General features: G+C 43.7%; 1 protein-coding gene across 1 annotated transcript; it reads left to right on the top strand.

Moving 5' to 3' along the window:
* Positions 1-108: 108 nt before the first annotated feature.
* Positions 109-19931, top strand: FBXO45 (F-box protein 45). The gene is made up of 3 exons (XM_045387260.3): positions 109-740; positions 11248-11604; positions 18395-19931. The coding sequence occupies exons 1-3, from the start codon at positions 423-425 to the stop codon at positions 18578-18580; spliced, it is 861 nt and encodes a 286-aa protein (XP_045243195.1). The 5' UTR covers positions 109-422; the 3' UTR covers positions 18581-19931.
* The last annotated feature ends 473 nt before the right edge of the window (positions 19932-20404 follow it).

Below are 20404 nucleotides of genomic sequence, written 5' to 3' on the forward strand. Positions count from 1 at the left end.
CCGCCGGCGCCCAATCCCGTCGAGCGTAAGGCGCGAGGCGGCGCAGCCAAACAGTCACATCCGGGGCCGAGAGGAACCGCGAACGAGCTGGGCGTGCGCCCTTGCTTCGTGCCCTCAACCCGCATGGCGGAGCCACTGGCGCGCCGCGGAGAGGCCGGGCGAGTCGGGCGGTTTCGGCGCCCTCGCTGAGCCGCGGGGGAGGGGCGGAGGACGCCCGTGCAGCCGGTGCGTCTGCCCTCAGTGAGGCGGGGCGCGCGGCGGACGCCCCCGGGCAGGGGCGGGAGTGGTGGAGGCGCCGGCGGCTGGCACTGAAAGGGGCGGTGAGCGAGCCGCTCCGGTCTCCGGGCGAGGCTTGGCCTTCCGAGCAGAGACGGCGGGAAGCGGCGGCGGCGGCGGCGGCCCTCGGGCCGGCTGGTGAGGCGATGGCGGCGCCGGCCCCGGGGGCTGGGGCAGCCTCGGGCGGCGCTGGCTGTAGCGGCGGCGGCGCGGGCGCGGGCGCGGGCTCGGGCTCTGGGGCCGCGGGGGCCGGGGGCCGGCTGCCCAGCCGGGTGCTGGAGTTGGTGTTCTCTTACCTGGAGCTGTCCGAGCTGCGGAGCTGCGCCCTGGTGTGCAAGCACTGGTACCGCTGCCTGCACGGCGATGAGAACAGCGAGGTGTGGCGGAGCCTGTGCGCCCGCAGCCTGGCAGAAGAGGCTCTGCGCACGGACATCCTCTGCAACCTGCCCAGCTACAAGGCCAAGGTGAGAGAGCCCCGGGCCACACCGCTGCCCCCAGTCCCGCTCCCCGGCGTCGTTCCCGGTGTTGCTATCCAAGCTTCTGAGTCAGACGCCTCGCCTCACCAGCCCGCCTTTCCACGGCTCCAGTCAGCACCTTCCTCACCTCCCCCCAACATAAAGATTCTCTTTTCTTTGGATCGAAGTTCTGCTCCTTAACCCACCCCACTTCCGTGATCCACTTTTCAAACAACTAGGTAGTTTGCATCACTCATTCAACTTTTGACTGCTTTCCCCGTTAAAGACAGACCACCACTCTTGTACCTTTTAATGCCCTCATCCTAATTTTCCCCCTGGCCTCCAAATAGACTTCATTATGTTAAATAATCCCCGCTACCTTAACAGGGGCTTAGTTTCTAAGTTTCTAGTTTGCTTTTACTCCACGTTTATCTCATCTTTTCCAAACTCTGATTTTTAACCTTTTTTTTTTTTCATTATTTTCCCCCAAGTTCTCTTTAGTTCCCTCCACTATATTTGAGGCTCACAAGTGGGTGTAGTCCTAGTCATCCTGCTCACTTAAAGATACAGGCCTTTATAGAACATCCACGGGCACCACTTAACATACCGCTTTGTCCTACTGTTGTTGGCTGTTTCCTTGCTAACTTTTTAATAGTTCCACATGGATGGCGTGTCTCTCTTCTTCTGTTTGTCATCTAAGGTGCTGATTACAGTTTCGCTGCGTCCTTTTTTTTTCTCCTAGATTCTTGTGCGTATTCCGCCCGTCTTCATATACAAAATAAAAATGTCAAGAACAGGTTGTGGTAGGGCTGAAAGGATTCTCAGGCCATATAAACAAAGGGTCTTGGCCTTGGGTTCAGCTTAATGGTTAACAGCTGTTCAGTATAGCAGTCAACCAAGATCATATATAAGAGAAGATAAAGTCTGATTGCAATGTAGTAAACATAATAAATGCATTAGTAACTAAAAGGATAACATCCTTTTTTTTTTGTTTTTTTTTCTTTTTGAGACGCAGTGTAATGGCATGATCTCGGCTCACTGCAACCTCTGCCTCCCGGGTTCAAGCGATTCTCCTGCCTCAGCCTCCCGAGTAGCTGGGGTTACAGGCATGTGCCACCACACCCGGCTAATTTTGTATTTTTAGTAGAGATGGGGTTTCTCCATGTTGGTTACGCTGGCCTCGAACTCCCGACCTCAGGTGATCCGTCGGCCTCGGTCTCCGAAAGTGCTGGGATTACAGGCGTGAGCCACCACGCGATAACATCCCTTTGTTATACTAGCTTGCCAACAGGGGTCGGAGTAAGAAGTAAAAAATTTTTTTTCATGTGAAGCATGTAAAATTTATACTTCTATAGTAAAACTGGTTTTAGTTATAGAAGACAGGGAACATTGCCATTAAATATGTCAACTATCAAGTTGTTTCTCTTTTCTTTTTTCTTTCTTTTTTTTGGGGGACAGAGTCTCGCTCTGTCGCCCAGGCTGGAGCGCAGTGGCCAGATCTTGGCTCACTGCAAGTGCCGCCTCCCGGGTTCAGGCCATTCTCCTGCCTCAGCCTCCCGAGCAGCTGGGACTACAGGCGCCCGCCACTACGCCCGGCTAATTTTTTGTATTTTTAGTAGAGACAGGGTTTCGCCGTGCTAGCCAGGATGGTCTCGATCTCCTGACCTCGTGATCCACCTGCCTCAGCCTCCCAAAGTGCTGGGATTACAGGCGTGAGCCACCGCACCCGGCCTCGAGTTGTTTTTCTATTAAGCAAAATAACAATAATTTACTAGGACTATTTGTGCATGGTGGCTATTCAGTGGATACTGGTTGTAATTTATATAGGTGAGTGCAGATTATTGGAATTTTGTCCTACTTTTATAAATGTGTAGGTTTCATAAATTTTATTTAGTTTTTATTTTTCCATAAAGCTTATTGTTTTTACTTATTTTAAACTAGGAGTTTTTGTTGTTGTTTTTGAGACAGGGTCTCACTCTGTCTCCTAGGCTGGAGTGCAGTGGCGCAATCATAGCTCACTGCAGCCTCAACCTCCTGAGCTCAAGTGATCTCCTTAGCTTAGCCTCCCAAGTAGCTGGAACTACCGGCATGTGCTACCACACTGGCTCCTTTTTTATTTTTCACAGACACGGGGTCTCACCTTGTTGCCTGGCTGGTCTCAAACTCCTGGGCTCAAGTGATCTTCCCACCTCAGCCTTCCAAAGTGCTGGGGTTACAGGCGTGTGCCACTGCACCCAGCCTAAACTAGGAGTTGTTGTTTTGGTAATTGACTTGTAATAGAAATGTTCACATGATTCAAGAATCATAATATGTAATAGATAATGTGTCGTGTGAGTCAAGCTTCAATAGAAGCAAAATAATATCAAGCAAAATGTTTTCCTTTCATCCTTGTCCCCCTGCTACCCAGTTCCTCTCCAGGTATGCAACCTGTGTTACGATTTGTATCCTTCCAGAGATATTTTAGGTTTCTGAGGTTTTTAATACTTTGCCTTTCTGCTATGTGCATTATAGATGTTGTAGACTTGTACCAATCACTGTTCATTCACACATTGTAGGACTTTTCTTGAATATTTTCAGGATAAAAGATTAATTCAAAAGGAGTCAAATAGCCTAGCAGGAAAGTCTTTCAATCTAGTAGAGGAGAAAAAAATGTATGGAAAGAACTGTTAATGTGTGGTAAAAACTGCTCCTTACTGTTACAGACATAAAAAGGTATACTGGAAGTTCAGTGAAAGGAGACATTTACAAATTGAGTGGAGGATTGGAGAAGATTTGAGGTTGAGGTTATATTTGAGCTGAATTTTAAAGATGAGAAGGAGTTGAATATTTTAGGAAGAGGAAGTACTCTGAACAGAAGCAGTACAACAGGAAAGTAAAAGGTTTGTACAACATATTTTTATTTAAAAAAATGAGTGCCAGGCACTATGCTCAGTTTTGCAGAAGCAGTGGCAGATAAAAGAAACACAGACTCTTATGGATGGCTTGCCTTATGGAGCTTACAGTCTAGTAGGGGAAATGGATATTAATGAAATAATCGCACAGATGTAAAACTGCATCTGGTATGGTGGTATGAAGGAAGGATACCTAGTGCTCTGATTGTCTGTAGTGGAGGATTTAACCTAGGTAGAGAGGTGAGGGAAGGCTTTCTCAGAGGAAGTGATCCATGTACTGAGATCTGAAGGATGATAAGTAGGCCAAGGGGAGCGAGAACGGCCTTCCAGGAGGGAACCTTATGAATGTGAGGGATGGAAACTACCTCAATGTGGCTGGAGCACAGAGCAAAGGTGATGCTGGAGGCCGAGACAGGCGGATCACGAGGTCAGGAGATCGAGACCATCCTGGCTAACACGGTGAAACCCCGTCGCTACTAAAAAATACAACAACAACAACAACAACAAAAAACTAGCTGGGCGAGGTGGCGGGCGCCTGTAGTCCCAGCTACTCGGGAGGCTGAGGCAGGAGAATGGCATGAATCCGGGAGGCGGAGCTTGCAGTGAGCCGAGTTCGCGCCACTGCACTCCAGCCTGGGCGACAGAGCAAGACTCCGTCTCAAAAAAAAAAAAAAAAAAAAAAAAAAACCATGGAAGAAGTGAACTGGGGCCAAAGTATAGGGAAGCCATTTTGAGTTTTAAGCAAGAAGGATTTGAGATGTGGGGATTGGTAGTATGATTATTTTGCTTTTTTTTTTTTGAGACGGAGTCTCACTCTGTCGCCCAGGCTGCAGTGAGTGGCGCGATCTCGGCTCACTGCAAGCTCCGCCTCCCAGGTTCCCGCCATTCTCCTGCCTCAGCCTCCAAGTAGCTGGGACTACAGGCGCCACCACACGTCCGGCTAATTTTTGTATTTTTAGTAGAGACGGGGTTTCACTGTGTTAGCCAGGATGGTCTCGACCTCCTGACCTCGTGATCCGCCCGTCTCGGCCTCCCAAAGTGCTGGGATTACAGGCGTGAGCCCACGCGCCCGGCCTTATTTTGCATTTTAAGAGATTACTTCTGACTTTAGTATGGAGAACAGGTTGGAATATGGTAGGTCAATTAGGAAGTAGGTAGTAGAGGAGATGGAAATGGACAGATTTAGTAACTAAAAATCTACAGAACTTGGCAATAGATTTGAAATAGGGATGAAGAAGAGGGAAGTGGTAAGGATGAATCCTAGAATTTGGCTCACATAATGTAGAGATCATTTGATCTAGAATTTTTTTTTTTTTTTTTTTTTTGAGATGAGGTCTTGCTCTGTTGCCCTGGCTGGATGCAGTGGAATGATCATAGCTCACTGCATGCAGCCTTGAACTCCTGGGCTCAAGCGATCCTCCCACTTCAGCCTCCTGTGTAGCTGGGACTGCAGGCATGTGCCATGACCAGCTAATTTTTAATTTTTTTTTTTTTTTTTTTTTTTTTGAGACGGAGTCTCGCTCTGTCATCCAGGCTGGAGTGCAGCGGCCGGATCTCAGCTCACTGCAAGCTCCGCCTCCCTGGTTCCCGCCATTCTCCTGCCTCAGCCTCCGGAGTAGCTGGGACTACAGGCGCTGCCACCACGCCCGGCTAGTTGTTTTTTTTTTTTTTTTTAGTAGCGACGGGGTTTCACCGTGTTAGCCAGGATGGTCTCGATCTCCTGACCTCGTGATCCACCCGTCTACGGCCTCCCAAAGTGCTGGGATTACAGGCTTGAGCCACCGCGCCCGGCCCTTTATTTTTTATTTATTTATTTATTTATTAATTATTTTTTTTTTTTTTTTTGAGACGGAGTCTCGCCCTGCCGCCCAGGCTGGAGTGCAGTGGCGCAATCTCGGCTCACTGCAAGCTCCGCCTCCCGGGTTCCCGCCATTCTCCTGCCTCAGCCTCCCGAGTAGCTGGGACCACAGGCGCCCGCCCCTGCGCCCGGCTAATTTTTTCTATTCTTAGTAGAGACGGGGTTTCACCATGGTCTCGATCTCCTGACCTTGTGATCCGCCCACCTCGGCCTCCCAAAGTGCTGGGATTACAGGCGTGAGCCACCGCGCCCGGCCTATTTTTTTTTTTTTTTGAGACTGAGTCTGGCTCTGTCGCCCAGGCTGGAGTGCAGTGGCCGGATCTCAGCTCACTGCAAGCTCCGCCTCCCGGGTTCCCGCCATTCTCCTGCCTCAGCCTCCCGAGTAGCTGGGACCACAGGCGCCCGCCACTTCGCCCGGCTAGTTTTTTTTTGTATTTTTTTAGTAGAGATGGGGTTTCACCGTGTTAGCCAGGATGGTCTCGATCTCCTGACCTCGTGATCCGCCCGTCTCGGCCTCCCAAAGTGCTGGGATTACAGGCTTGAGCCACCGCGCCCGGCCGCGTCCGGCCCTTTAATTTTTATTTGTAGAGATGTGGTCTCACAATGTTGCCCAGGCTGGTGGGCTAAGTTTTGAAGAAATGGCAATGAGTTCAGTTTTGGGAGAGCAGCATTTACAGTATTTTTGAGAGAGATTTCAAATAGGCAGCTGTTGGAGGTTGGAGCTTAGAGGAGAGATCTGCGCTAAATAAATAGTACAGTTAGATTGAATGAAAGGGAGTAGAGGGAAATATTATAAAGCTATGTTATGGGACTAGATATATCATGGAGGGCCTTGAAATATAGCCTTCAGTCTGTAGTTTGGGTTTTGTACTGGACAGCTGTAAACCATAGAAGTTTGAACAGCAGAGTGACAAAGGCTGTACTTTAAAAGAACTAGGCCTTAGATGAGCTGGAGAGGGCAGGGGTTAGTGCCTACACCAGAGAGACTGCAGACCGGAACAGGTACCTAGAGGAGAGAAGGGGATGGCTGGAGAGCTGTTGTAGAAAACAGTATACATAGGTGGACAGCTGACTAGGTGAATGGGATGAGGAAGATGGAGGCGTCAAATGGATTTTCCCAGGAGCCTGGATAACAGAGAAGGACAGGAAAAGATTTAGGACAGCATAAAACAGGAAAGTGGAGTTTGTTAGTCTGTTTAGTTTTTTTTTTTTTTTAAGTTCCTGTTTTACATATTCCCCCGTAGCATTATTTCAGTCATATTTGGCATCTGATGAGAATTATCTAAAGTTCAGACTTACATTTTAAGCTAGGTCTTCATGCTGCTTTTGCCATAACAAAATCCAGGTTGTGCATGGGACTGTGAGGCTATGGATTGTTTTTAATTTATTAATTTGGTCTTTATTTTCCCTTTTTTTTTTTTTTTTAAGACGGAGTCTCGCTCTGTCACCCAGGCTGGAGTGCAGTGGCGCGATTTCAGCTCACTGCAACCTCCACCTCCTGGGTTCAAGTGATTCTCCTGCCTCAGCCTCCCAAGTAGCTGGGACTACAGGCACCTGCCACTACGACCAGCTGATTTTGGTATTTTTAGTAGAGACGGGGTTTCACCATGTTGGCCAGGACAGTCTCGATCTCTCTCTTTTTTTTTTTTTTTTTTTTTGAGACAGAGTCTCGCTCTGCCGCCCAGGCTGGAGTGCAGTGGTCGGATCTCAGCTCACTGCAAGCTCCACCTCCTGGGTTCACGCCATTCTCCTGCCTCAGCCTCCCGAGTAGCTGGGACTACAGGCGCCTGCCACCTCGCCCGGCTAGTTTTTTGTATTTTTTTTTAGTACAAACGGGGTTTCACCGTGTTAGCCAGGATGGTCTCGATCTCCTGACCTCGTGATCCGCCCGCCTCGGCCTCCCAAAGTGCTGGGATTACAGGTGTGAGCCACCATGCCTGGCCTGTTTTCCCATTTCGTATGAAGTTTCCAGTATCTGTTTCTAAAAAACAAAGACAATGTAATCACAGTATGCTTATCACATCTAAATATAAATTTATATTAATTCCTTAATATCAAAAATTCAGTGTTCAAATTGCCAGTTGTCTCATAAATGTTAAATGTTGCATTTTAGGCTGGGCACGGTGGCTCAAGCCTGTAATCCCAGCACTTTGGGAGGCCGAGACGGGCGGATCACGAGGTCAGGAGATGGAGACCATCCTGGTGAACACGGTGAAACCCCGTCTCTACTAAAAAAATACAAAAACCTAGCCGGGCAAGGTGGCGGGCGCCTGTAGTCCCAGCTACTTGGGAGACTGAGGCAGGAGAATGGCGTAAACCTGGGGGGCTGAGCTTGCAGTGAGCTGAGATCCCGCCACTGCACTCCAGCCTGGGCGACAGAGCGAGACTCCGTTTCAAAAAAAAAAAAAAAGTTGCATTTTAAACTTATGTTTTATATAATCAAGATCTATATAAGGGTCCCATGGCAAAGGTTGGTATGTCTCTTAAGGCTGTTTTAGTCTACATATTCACTCACCATCTCCCCAACCTCCCATCTTATTTGTTGAGGAAACCAGGTTGTTTACTCTCAGCTCCATTTTGCTGATTTCATTATCATGGTGTTACTTGACATGTTCTACTGTCCTCTGTTTCCCATAGAGGTCTGATCAATTTAGATTAGATTAGATTTTTTTGCAAGTTATTTTTTACTAGAATTAGTGGTCAAAGATGTGTTAGAAAATAAGAGCTACTAAATTGTGACGCAGTACAGAAAGTGGTGGGTAAGCACTCAGCAGAGGGAGAAACAAAGGGAATTGGGTGGCCCTGGTTAAGAATAGCTTAGTAGGCCGGGCTCCGTGGCTCATGCCTGTAATCCCAGCACTTTGGGAGGCCAAGGTGGGTGAATCACGAGGTCAGGAGATCGAGACTATCCTGGCTGACACAGGGAAACCCCATCTCTACTAAAAATAGGAAAAATTAACCGGGCGTGGTGGTGGGCACCTGTAGTCCCAGCTACTCTGGAGGCTGAGGCAGGAGAATGGTGTGAACCCGGGAGGCGGAGCTTGCAGTGAGCCGAGATCGCGCCACTGCACTCCAGCTTGGGCGACAAAGCGAGAGACTATGTCTCAAAAAAAAAAAAGTAGCTTAATAGAGAGGGGGTCTTAGAGAATGTGTGGGAGAAGAAAACACTTATAATACTGTAAGCAAGAACATCATCATCAAGGTAGAAAGGGAAATAGGAAGAATCAGATTTGGAGGGCTTTGAAAGCCAGACAGAAGAATTTGCAGTTGGTAATGGTACCAAGTATGGAACTACCAAAGGTTATAGAACTGGGATGAGATGTAGTAAAGGTGCTGTTTTAGAAAGACAGGTCTGGAAATAATTCAGATAGAGAGTTGAGAACCGAGTTTGGAGAATTTGGTGATGGTGGAGGAGGGGTGGTTACCAAAAAAGGAAGTGATACAGGATCAGTCCAGGGAAATAGGAAGATGTCATAGAAGTTCGAGGAAGAGAGGGCTGGGTGTGGTGACTCACGCCTGTAATCCCAGCACTTGGGGAGGCTGAGGCAGGCGGTTTACCTGAGGCCAGGAGTTTTTGAGACCACCCTGGCCAACATGGTGAAACCCTGTCTCTACTAAAAATTCAAAAATTAGCCAGGTGTGGTGGTCCACGTCTGTAATCCCATTTACTTGGGGGAGGCTGAGACAGGAGAATCGCTTGAACCCAGGAGGCAGAGGTTGCAGTGAGCTGAGATTGAGCCACTGCACTCCAGACTAGGTGACAGAGCGAGACTCTGTCTCAAAAAAAAAAAAAAAAAAAGTTTGAGGAAGAGGCTGTCAATAGTGTCAGTGTGCAATTGGAATTTATAAGAATTGGGAAATAGGCATAGGGAAATATTAATTATTTTATGGTGAATTATTGATATTACTCTCTTGAGTTATTTAGATAGTATTTGCTATTTTGGGGACATGTTCCTTCCCCCATTTAATCTCCTTTATCTCCTTTTCTTTCTTTTTTTTTTTTTTTTTTGAGACAGGGTCTTGCTCTGTCACCCAGGCTGGAGTGCAGTGGTGCAATTTCAGCTCACTGCATCCTCTGCCTCCTGGGCTCAAGCATTGCTTCTGCCTCAGCCTCCCAAGTAGCTGGGATTACAAGCGTGCACCACCATGCCCAGCTAATTTTTTGTATTTTTACTGGAGTTGGAGTTTCGCCGCGTTGCCCAGGCTGGTCTTGAACTCCAAGTTCAAGCGATCTGCCCACCTTGCCTTCCCAAAGTGCTGGGATTGCAGGGGTGAGCCACCGCGCCCAGCCCCTTCACTGAATCTTATGTTTTGGTCTTATAAGTGCCTTAAAGTATTTTATAATATGAGCAGATAGGAAAAACATTGGGAATGCTTCAGTTTTGTAGCCTCCTTATGAATGCAGGGGATATTGGAAACAGTCCTTTTTAAAATCTGTGCCCTGCAGTACAGCGAAACAGTAGAGTGCCAGCGAGTGGCAAATGAACAGGTGGTGAGGGAGCTGGATACTTGGCCTCTCTTTGGGCCTCTCGCACTCACCCGCGTTGAGATCCTTGAGAAGGACTAGGTGGCCTTTAAGGGTCTTCCTGAATGCTGAGCTTCTGTGACTCTGGAGTTGATTTCTCAGGTTCACCAAAGCATAGGTCCCAGCCTTCCACTGCTTTTGGGTAGTTTGGCTAAAGTAAAGAAGGGATTTTTTAAAAACATACAAACCAGGCAGGCGTAGTGACTCGAACCCGTAACCCCAGCTACTTGGGAGGCTGAGATGGGAGATCACTCGAGCCCAGGAGTTCAAGGCTGCAGTGTGCTATGATTGTACCACTGCACTCCCAGTCTGGGTGACAGCGACCTTGTCTAAAAAAAATTTAAAATACACAAACTAAAAGTTTAAAATTGTTCATGAGAAATTGTTATTGTTTGTATGAAAGAGCTATTTTCATACCCTCTTTATTTTGGAAGTGTAAACTTTTGTTTTTGCTGAAGAGTCAACTAAGTTGTCTTATTGATAGCTTCTCTTTATAAATTCTAGTTACTTGAATCTAGATGCTATCTAGGGGATTATTTGATTTGGTAAAATGAGATTGGTGATTTTTTGTTTATTGTGTAAGTCATACCTGGCAAGCAGGCTGAGGATCTAAAGTAGTTTGTGTTTACTAAAATTTTTCATAAACTTTAGAGTTGCTATGATTAAAGTTTCTATTTTATGTAAAATATAATTATTTTTGATGACAGCATTGCCCATATGAAAACTATGTCTCAACTTTTTGATATAAAAATATCAAATATAAACAAAAGTAGAGAAAATAGTTTGATGAACTTCCTTATACGTATCACCAAGCTTTGCCAATGATTAATTTATGGCCAGTCTAGTTTCATATTTATATTGCACACTTTCCCACTCTATCTCTGGATATTTCAAAGCAATTCCCCCAGATATTATTTTATCCATAAACGTTTCAGTATTATCTCTAAGATATAAGGATTTTTTTTTTTTTTTTTTTTTTTTTTTTTGGTATCTTTTGATGTTTTAAGAAGTCTGTTTGAGGAAATACTACAATTTAAAATTTTGGTCAGTGATGAAACGTTTGGCAGTTACTTTTAATGTTATTTATTCTGTTAGTATCCCATCCTGAAACTTTAGCCATTATTTGGAAATACTTGTGTTTTTTAAAATATATAAGTTCATTATTTAAAAACATACATCCTGAAGTTTTTAATATTTAAGAAAAATAACGTTATTTATTTGGTCTATTTTTCATCTTTTTAGATACGTGCTTTTCAACATGCCTTCAGCACTAATGACTGCTCCAGGAATGTCTACATTAAGAAGAATGGCTTTACTTTACATCGAAACCCCATTGCTCAGAGCACTGATGGTGCAAGGACCAAGATTGGTTTCAGTGAGGGCCGCCATGCATGGGAGGTGTGGTGGGAGGGCCCTCTGGGCACTGTGGCAGTGATTGGAATTGCCACGAAACGGGCCCCCATGCAGTGCCAAGGTTATGTGGCATTGCTGGGCAGTGATGACCAGAGCTGGGGCTGGAATCTGGTGGACAATAATCTACTACATAATGGAGAAGTCAATGGCAGTTTTCCACAGTGCAACAATGCACCAAAATATCAGGTGAGAAATGGGTTTTTCTCAAGTATGGGCCTTTGTCAAATCATGCTTTAATTTGTTTTAAATTTACAAATTTTCGTATAGCAGTTTTGTTTGTCTTTTTGGTAATTTTTATTATTTTTTATTTTTTCAAATACCAAGACTTCAAGTTTTTTTTTTTTTTTTTTTTAAATGTTAGGAGGTTATAGTTAATTTTGTTGGGTGTTATATTTTGATTTTGGCTATGCAGGAAAATATTCTTTTTTTTTTTTTTTTTTTTTTTTTTAAGAATCTCGCTCTGTCACCCAGGCTGCAGTGCAGTGGTGTGACGTCAGCTCACTGCAACCTCTGCCTCCCAGGTTCAAGCAATTCTCTGCCTCAGCCTCCCGAGTAGTTGAGATTACAGGCACCTGCTACCATGCCCAGCTAATTTTTGTATTTTTCATAGAGATGGGGTTTAACCATCTTGGCCAGGCTGGTCTTGAACTCCTGACCTCGTGATTCACCCGCCTTGGCCTCCCAAAATGCTGGAATTACAGGTGTGAGCCACCACGCCCGGCCTCAAGGAGATTTTTTGACGGTTTTTAAATAAATATGTAAATGATCTTTCTCAATATGTGTTTCCTAATACAAGTTTAAGCAGCCTATCTTTGCTCCAGATCAGGGGTTGGCAAACCTTTTGGTAACGGCCAGGCAGTAATATTTTCAGCTTTGCAGTCCGTATGGTCTCTGTCACAACTTTTTTTTTTTTTATGTCATTTTCAAGGTAAGAATCTGTCACAACTTGCAACTCTATAGTACAAAAGCAGTCATCGATAATACGTAAACGAATGAACGTGGCCGTATTCCACAGACCTTGTTTGTGGGCTGCGGGACAGATTGGGTCCAGGGGCCGTAGTTTGCCAGTTCATGCTCTGTATCAAGCTTGTCCACCCCACAGCCTGCGGGTAGCCACGATGGCTTTGATTGCCACCCAATGCAAATTCATAAACTTTCTTAAAACATTGTGAGAGTTTTTTGCAATTTTTTGTTTTTAAAGGTGATTGCTGTCTTTAGTGTTAGTATATTTTATGTGTGGTCCAAAACAATTCTTCCGTTGTGGTCCAGGGAAGCCAAAAGATTGAATACCCCTGCTCTAGATGGTCATCTTTCCTATATCATGGCACTTCCACATCTTTTTCTAGGCTCCTTACCCCAGTAAGTACATCTCTGTGGATGCACATGCACCATACCCTCCGCCTGTGGATTCAGAGCCCCTGGAGGCATCAGTGATTTCTGTAGAGACAGGCAGATTCAGGCAAACTGCTGTATTTTTTATTCTTTTCATCTTAGGCTTAAGGCATACTCATTTGACTCAAGTTAAAATTATAGTCCTATTTGTAAAAGCCATATTTATTACTATAGACCCAGCAGGGTGTAATATATAATAATCTGGTAAGAAATTGGAAGTCTTTAAAGAACTATAGGCTGCATATTTCAGAGCCACATGTGGCGTGAAAGTTCCAGCCTCGGTAATGACCTCAAGTCAGGCATACTGAACCAAAGAACCAAAACTACATCCCATTTCCTGAGGTATAAAAGCTGGAAGGATTTTTTTTCATAGAATGTTTCCTCACTATCCTTTTAGGCTCTGCAGATACTATAAGGAGAAGGGTGTGTAGACTTTATCACTAAAAAGAAAGTCCTATCACTTACCCTTGTGATGATTTTGTAAGTGAAAGCCCTTACTTAAGTCTATGTTTTTCAGAGAACATGCTCTATGGTTTCAGTCCTTTTAAATTTATTGAGATTTGTTTTATTCTAATATGTGGTCTTTCTTGATGAGTGTCCCATGTGTGCTTGAAAAAATGTATATTCTTTTGTTGAATGGAATATTTTGTAAATGAGAATTAGGTGAAGTCGATTGATAATATTTAAGTCTTATATAGTGTTACTGATTTTTTTTACCCCTTCTATCATTACTGAAAGGAGTATTGAAATCTCCATCTATGCTTACCAATTTGTCTCTTTCCTCTTTTAGTTCTGTCAGTGTTTGCTTCATGTATTTTGGAGCTCTGTTACTACTGGTGCATATACATTTCTAATTGTTATATCTCCCTGCCTGATTTATTCTTTTATTATGAAATGACCTCCTTTGACTCTAGTAATCCTCTGTCAGTCTGTCTTTGTATTTAAAGTGGAGCTCCTACACAGCATATTGTTGGATCTTGATTTTTATCTAACCCAGTCTCTGTCTCTGACTTTTTTTTTTGAGATGCAGTTTCACTCTTGTTGCCCAGGCTGGAGTGCAATGGCATGATCTCGGCTCACCGCAACCTCCGCCTCCCGGGTCCCGGTTCAAGCAGTTCTCCTGCCTCAGCCTCCTGGGTAGCTGGGATTACAGGCATGCGCCACCTCACCCAGCTAACTTTTGTATTTTTAGTAGAGACAGGGTTTCACCATGTTGGCCAGACTGGTCTCGAACTTCTGACCTCGTGATCCGCCCACCTCAGCCTCCCAAAGTCATGGGATTACAAGCGTGAACCACCATGCCCAGTGAGACGGGGTTTCTCCATGTTGGTCAGGCTGGTCTCGAACTCCCAACCTCAAGTGATCCACCTGCCTCGACCTCCCAAAGTGCTGGGATTACAGCCGTGAGCCACCTCACCCAGCTTCGGTCTCTGACTTTTAAGTGTTCAGTTCATTTACCTTTAATGTAAGTGTTGGACTGCTTGATGTTGTCCTTATCTCTGCCTCTGAAGCTGTGTGTTGTTTTTTTTTCCCCAACCTTGTTTCTCTCTAATCTTTGCATTAGATAATTTCTTTTCTTTCCTTTCTTTTTTTTTTTTTTGAGATACGGTCTTGCCCTGACGCCCCGGCTGGAGTGGTGCAGTGGTGCGATGATCTTGGCTCACTGAAACCTGCCTCCCGGGCTCAAGCGATCCTCCCACTTCAGCCTCCAGAGTAGCTGGGACTACAGTTGCTCCCCACCAATGCCCGGCTAATATTTGTATTTTTTGTAGAGACAGAGTTTTGCCATTTTGCCCAGGCTGGTCTCAAACTCTTGAGCTCAAGCAGCTGCCTGCCTCAGCCTCCCAAAGTGCTGAGATTACAGGTGTGAACCACAGTGCTTGACCTAAATTAGATAATTTGTGTTGTTCTGTATTCAAGGTTATAAATTTTTTTCTTTTGCCATCTCACCTCTGCTATTGAGCTGGGCTAGTAAATTTTGCTTATTGTACACTTCAGCTTTAGAATTTTTTTGTTTTTCTTTTTCTTTTTTTTGAAACAGAGTCTCGCTCTGGTGCCAGACTGGAGTGCAGTGGCGCAATCTGGGCTCACTGCAACCGCCGACTCCCGGGTTCAAGCGATTCTTCTGCCTCAGCCACCTGAGTAGCTGGGACTACAGGCACGTGCCACCATGCCCAGCTAATTTTTGTATTTTTAGTAGAGACGGGATTTCACCATGTTGGCCAGGATGGTCTCGATCTCTTGACCTCGTGATCCGCCCGCCTCGGCCTCCCAAAGTGAAAGTGCTGGGATTACAGGTGTGAGCCACTGCACCCGGCCTGGTTCTTTTTTAGAGCAAATTTCCTTTTCTCTATTGAGATTCCTTGTTTGTTTATATTATATTTTTTAAAAATTATTTGGACATATTTATAATAGCTGCTTTGAAGTCTTTGCCAAATCGAACACTTAGGCCCACTTGGGTTCAGCTTCTATTGATTGCTCTTTTTTCCCCTAAATATGAATCACACTTTCCTGTTTCTTTTCATATCTAGTAATTTTTTCATTGAAACCTAGATGTGTAGATGATACGTAGTAGTAACTCCTGAATGTTTTGTTTCTAGAAACTGCTTTATTCTAAAAAGTATAGGTTTTCTTGTTTTAATAGGCAGTTAACTTGCCTCTACTCAAACTATAAACTCTGTTTCTTGTGATGTACAGCAGCTAACGTCTGCTCAGTGTTTTCAGCTTTGCTGCTTTCTCAGTCCTGGGGGTTGACCCTGTGCCTTTGTAATATAGTGGTCATTCAGGGATTTGGGCAGTTAATTCTCAGATTTTGGGGTTCATCCTTTCTGTGGTTCTGTTGCTTCTGGAGTTCCTCCTCTAAGTTTCCAGTTGCTCTGCTGTCTCCCAAGTTTTACCCCCTGACACCTAAAGATGGTAAGGCTTCTGCTTTCTCCACCCTGTGCTTTGTGCATGCCGTATGCTCAAAGGTGAAGCAAATTTGCAGATTTCACCAGGAGTAATTGTTACTTAGTTTCAACTTCTGTAAAATAGGGATAAAAATTCCTAGGATTAGTGTGAGGATTAAATGGGATAATACAAATAAGACACAAAACAAATACCCAACAGAATTAGCTTTTCATTTCTACTTTGTTGTTAATATTTTGTTGGTATGAGTGGTGGTGGTGGTGATGATGATTTGGAGGTTCTTAGATCCATAAAATGGGTTAATCTGTGAGGTGGGCAAAGGGAGGAAAAAAGCAGATGTTGGCAGTTACTGTTAACAGGAAACACAGTGAAGGAAAGTAAATGACAATAGCAGGGGTTATCATAATCAGGAAGAATTAAATTTTGATTGCAAACATTAGGACTTTCTCTTTCCAATTTTGTAGATGCAACATCCTTTTATAAATGCAGACCATAAAGATGAAACATCCTTTTTTTTTTTTTTTTTTTGCTTACTTTTCCAAATGAGAAAAATCTGGATATATTCTGCTTCCAGTTTCGTTTAATAATCAGTGCTGCTGTTTTTTATAACAGGTGTTTCAGAGTTGTGAACCACAAATTGACTATTTAATAAGCCTATTCTATATTCTGTGTTAGAATTTGTAGCCAGATTGGATTATTCATGATTCCACATTATATGTGGAACTGCTCTGTAAACTTTAAAAGCTGTGTCAGGCCGGGCATGGTGGCTCATGCCTGTAATCCCAGCACTTTGGGAGGCTGAGGCGGGCGGATCATGAGGTCAGGAGATAGAGACCACTCTGGCTAATGCAGTGAAACCCTGTCTCTACTAAAAATAGAAAAAATCAGCTGGGTGAGGTAACAGGCACCTGTAGTCCCAGCTACTCGGGAGGCTGAGGCAGGAGAATGGCATGAACCCGGGAGGTGGAGCTTGCAGTGAGCTGAGATCACGCCACTGCACTCTAGCCTGGGAGACAGTGAGACTGTCTCAAAATAAAAAAAAATAAAATAAAATAAAAGCTATGTGTCTTACTATGGTGATTCTTAAAATTGTGGTGAAATATACATATTTATTATTTTAACTATTTGTAAGTATACAATTCAGTGGCATTAAATACATTCACATGTTGTGTAACCATCACCTCTATCTACACCCAAAACTTTTTCCTCACCCCATCGTAATCTCTACTATGTTCATTCCCTGTTTCCTTCATTCCCCACCCCTGGTAAACTCTATTCTACAACTATATGTATTTGACGATTCTAGATACTTTATGTAAATGGAATCATACCATTTAGCCTTTTGTGTCTGGCTCATTTCACTTAGCATAATCTTTTCAGGGTCTATGTTGTAGCATATATCAAAATTTCATTTCTGTTTATGGCTGAATAATATTGCATTGTATGGCTGGGCACGGTGGCTCACGTCTGTAATCCCAGCACTTTGGGAGGCTGAGGCGGGTGGATCACGAGGTCAGGAGATCGAGACCATCCTGGCTAACATGGTGAAACCCCATCTCTACTAAAAATACAAAAAATTAGCCAGGCGTGGTGGCGGGCACCTGTAGTCCCAGCTACTGGGGAGGCTGAGGCAGGAGAATGGCGTGAACCCGGGAGGCGGAGCTTGCAGTGAGCCAAGATCACGCCACTGCACCCCAGCCTGGGTGACAGAGCAAGACTCAGTCTCAAAAAAAAATTTCATTGTATGTATGGTATAGTAATTTGAGAAGCTGATTTAGATTGTTCTTTTTGGTGAAATATGTCAAGTTATAGATTTTAGTGTTAACCTTAAGAAAAACCTTTAAACAAAGAGTGAATAAAATCAATCTAGAGAGTGTTCAGGTGGAACATTTATTTATTTATTTATTTATTTATTTTTTATTTATTTATTTTTTTTTGAGACGGAGTCTCGCTGTGTCTCCCAGGCTGGAGTGCAGTGGCGTGATCTCGGCTCACTGCAAGCTCCGCCTCCCGGGTTCACGCCATTCTGCCGCCTCAGCCTCCCAAGTAGCTGAGACTACAGGCGCCCGCCACCACGCCCAGCTAGTTTTTTGTATTTTTAGTAGAGACGGGGTTTCACCATGTTAGCCAGGATAGTCTCGATCTCCTGACCTCGTGATCCACCCGCCTCGGCCTCCCAAAGTGCTGGGATTACAGGCTTGAGCCACCGCGCCCGGCCGGAACATTTAAATTGTTAGTAATTAAATGTAGATTCCATGTGAGTCTTAGAAACAAAACTATCAAAGTAAGCATTTGTGATTTGTTACCCAGGCTGGAGTGTAGTGGGCAGTGGTGTGATACCGGCTTTGCGCCACCATACCCAGCTAATTTTTGTATTTTTAGTAGATATGGGTTTTCACCGTGTTTTCCAGGCTGGTCTTGAACTCCTGGGCTCAAGCAATCCGCCCGCCTCAGCTTCCCAAAGTGCTAGGATTACAAGCATGAGCCATCATACCTGACCAGATATATGTCCTTTTTTTGTAGATGATTCTCCCTGACTAGAAAGCTTCCCTTGTGATTTTTCTAGACAGCTTTCAGGATAATATTCTTAATATTTTCAAATTCTTGATTTGTGTCTTGTGTCTTCTAGCTATGCCCTTGGCAGATTTTCTTCTAACCTTTTGATGTCTATTTGCAGATAGGAGAAAGAATTCGAGTCATCTTGGACATGGAAGATAAGACTTTAGCTTTTGAACGTGGATATGAGTTCCTGGGGGTTGCCTTTAGAGGACTTCCAAAGGTCTGCTTATACCCAGCAGTTTCTGCTGTATATGGCAACACAGAAGTGACTTTGGTTTACCTTGGAAAACCTCTGGACGGATGACAGTGGCTTCCTTGTGATGACAGAGTGGAGGAGAGATCTGCTTATGGGAAGTAGAACCGTGAAGTGACTGTCATACTGCATGTCCAAGAAACATCCTGAAAACACATGAAGTTGTAAACTGGAGAAGCAACTCTACAGCAGAGATTATCTTCATGTTTCCTCTTCCCACTGGGCCAGAAAAATCCTCAGGGTTGCAGTTGGTTGAGTGGGCAGTTGACATATGCATGTTGCAACCGATGTTGTCTCCAAGTTAGCAATGTGTTATTTCCAACTTGAAAGGTGAGATTGTAGAGATGCTGTCAAAGGGATAAGATAAGAAATAGCAAGATTTTTAAGTAGTGTGTTTGTGAAGACTGATCCCATTTTACAACTGCCTGTTCTTTCTCCAGTCCCTTTTTTTCTGGCCAGCTTGACTATTAGAAAAGTATGAAACTGGTTGGGTTTTATTTAATATTTTTAATATATTGAGAAGCATGGTCTGCCTGGACTGCACTTCTCTAAAAGTGAGATATAAAATTGTGCAGCTATTTTAAAAGTTGTATATACAATATGTGTGTAAAAAAAAAACTGTAAAAAAAACAAAAAGGACAAACAGGTTGCTTTGTTCTAGTTCTAATTTCTTAAAAACCACTACATGGTTACAAAATTGGAATAACATTTGGGGACAGCTAGGTTAACTACAAAGAAGAGGATTTTAAGAGGAGATGTGTTGTATTGACTCATTTTGTATTATTTTTGGCTTCCAGTTCCCATAGCTGTTAGAGTCTGGTTTGTTTTTGTTTTTACTATCAAAATTATAGTAAAGATCTCTCAATCTCCTGGCTAAAGATTGAGGGAAGGCAAATCTATTTCTAATTATACATATATCAGTAAGGATGATCTCAACATAATAGTAATGTGTATCTTTTGGTATCCAGTTTTATTTCTGGCCTTCTAAGAAAGTGTCTCATAACACAGAACATTGCCATTTGCTCTTGTTGGCCACAAATATTAGTCCTAGAGCCTAGGAAAAAAAGAATTGATTAATGGTCCTTTTATTTTGTAGCCTTATAAATGCTGTAGATATTATCAAAAAAATTAATTTCATATTGTTTACATCATGCAACTAATCTAAGCCTCAAACTCGTTATTGGGGCTATAAAGAAAATGTTTACTTACCCACCTGAAACAGGTTAAGAATATTCTTAATCTCATTATAGATAATTGCCCCCATGGGACTTGAAATATGACACCTTGTGCTGTAAACTTCAGGTTGGCAATATTTGAAGGTTTCACTGTAGAAGAATTTAACATTAACTCCTATTTTGACTTACAAATCTTATTTCTCATCACTAAAATGCTTTTGAATTAATAATCCAACCCACATGAGCTGAGAGTTTTTCTTTTGTTGGAAAAGAAACAGACATCTTTCTGTATGAAAGTATAAATTGTATGGTTTTAGATACATAGGAATTGGCAAAGGCAAGCAAAATCTTTGTACTTCTGAGTTCTTGCTGTATGTGTATTTTGTTTTGAATCTAATTAGGGACACTAGGCAGCTGGCCGGGATTCTTGGGTTGCCCTTGGGAGTTAAGATTCTCAGTACTCCTATGAAGCAAGGGATTTCAGCCATAGGACAAAGATTTATTGTTGCCACCAGAAAAGTTTACAAGTATTTATTGTGTATTTGATACATTGCTTGAAAAGATGAAATCTGTTAAAGATTCTTTTTGATGTGCAGGTTAAGAAGAAACCTCCTTGTATTGAGTGGAATTATATGTTAAACGTATTAGAGAATATAGATGGTATAGAAATTTATTTTTCTTGGTGTAGAACAACACAATT

Source organism: Macaca fascicularis, chromosome 2 (genome assembly GCF_037993035.2).
Source record: "Macaca fascicularis isolate 582-1 chromosome 2, T2T-MFA8v1.1".
Taxonomy (NCBI): domain Eukaryota; kingdom Metazoa; phylum Chordata; class Mammalia; order Primates; family Cercopithecidae; genus Macaca; species Macaca fascicularis.

Coding starts and splice junctions, on each gene's coding strand:
- FBXO45 (XM_045387260.3), top strand. CDS start 423: ATGGCGGCGCCGGCCCCGGGGGCTGGGGCAGCCTCGGGCGGCGCTGGC. Junction 741..11,247: donor TGCCCAGCTACAAGGCCAAG/GTGAGAGAGCCC, acceptor TCATCTTTTTAG/ATACGTGCTTTTCAACATGC. Junction 11,605..18,394: donor ACAATGCACCAAAATATCAG/GTGAGAAATGGG, acceptor GTCTATTTGCAG/ATAGGAGAAAGAATTCGAGT.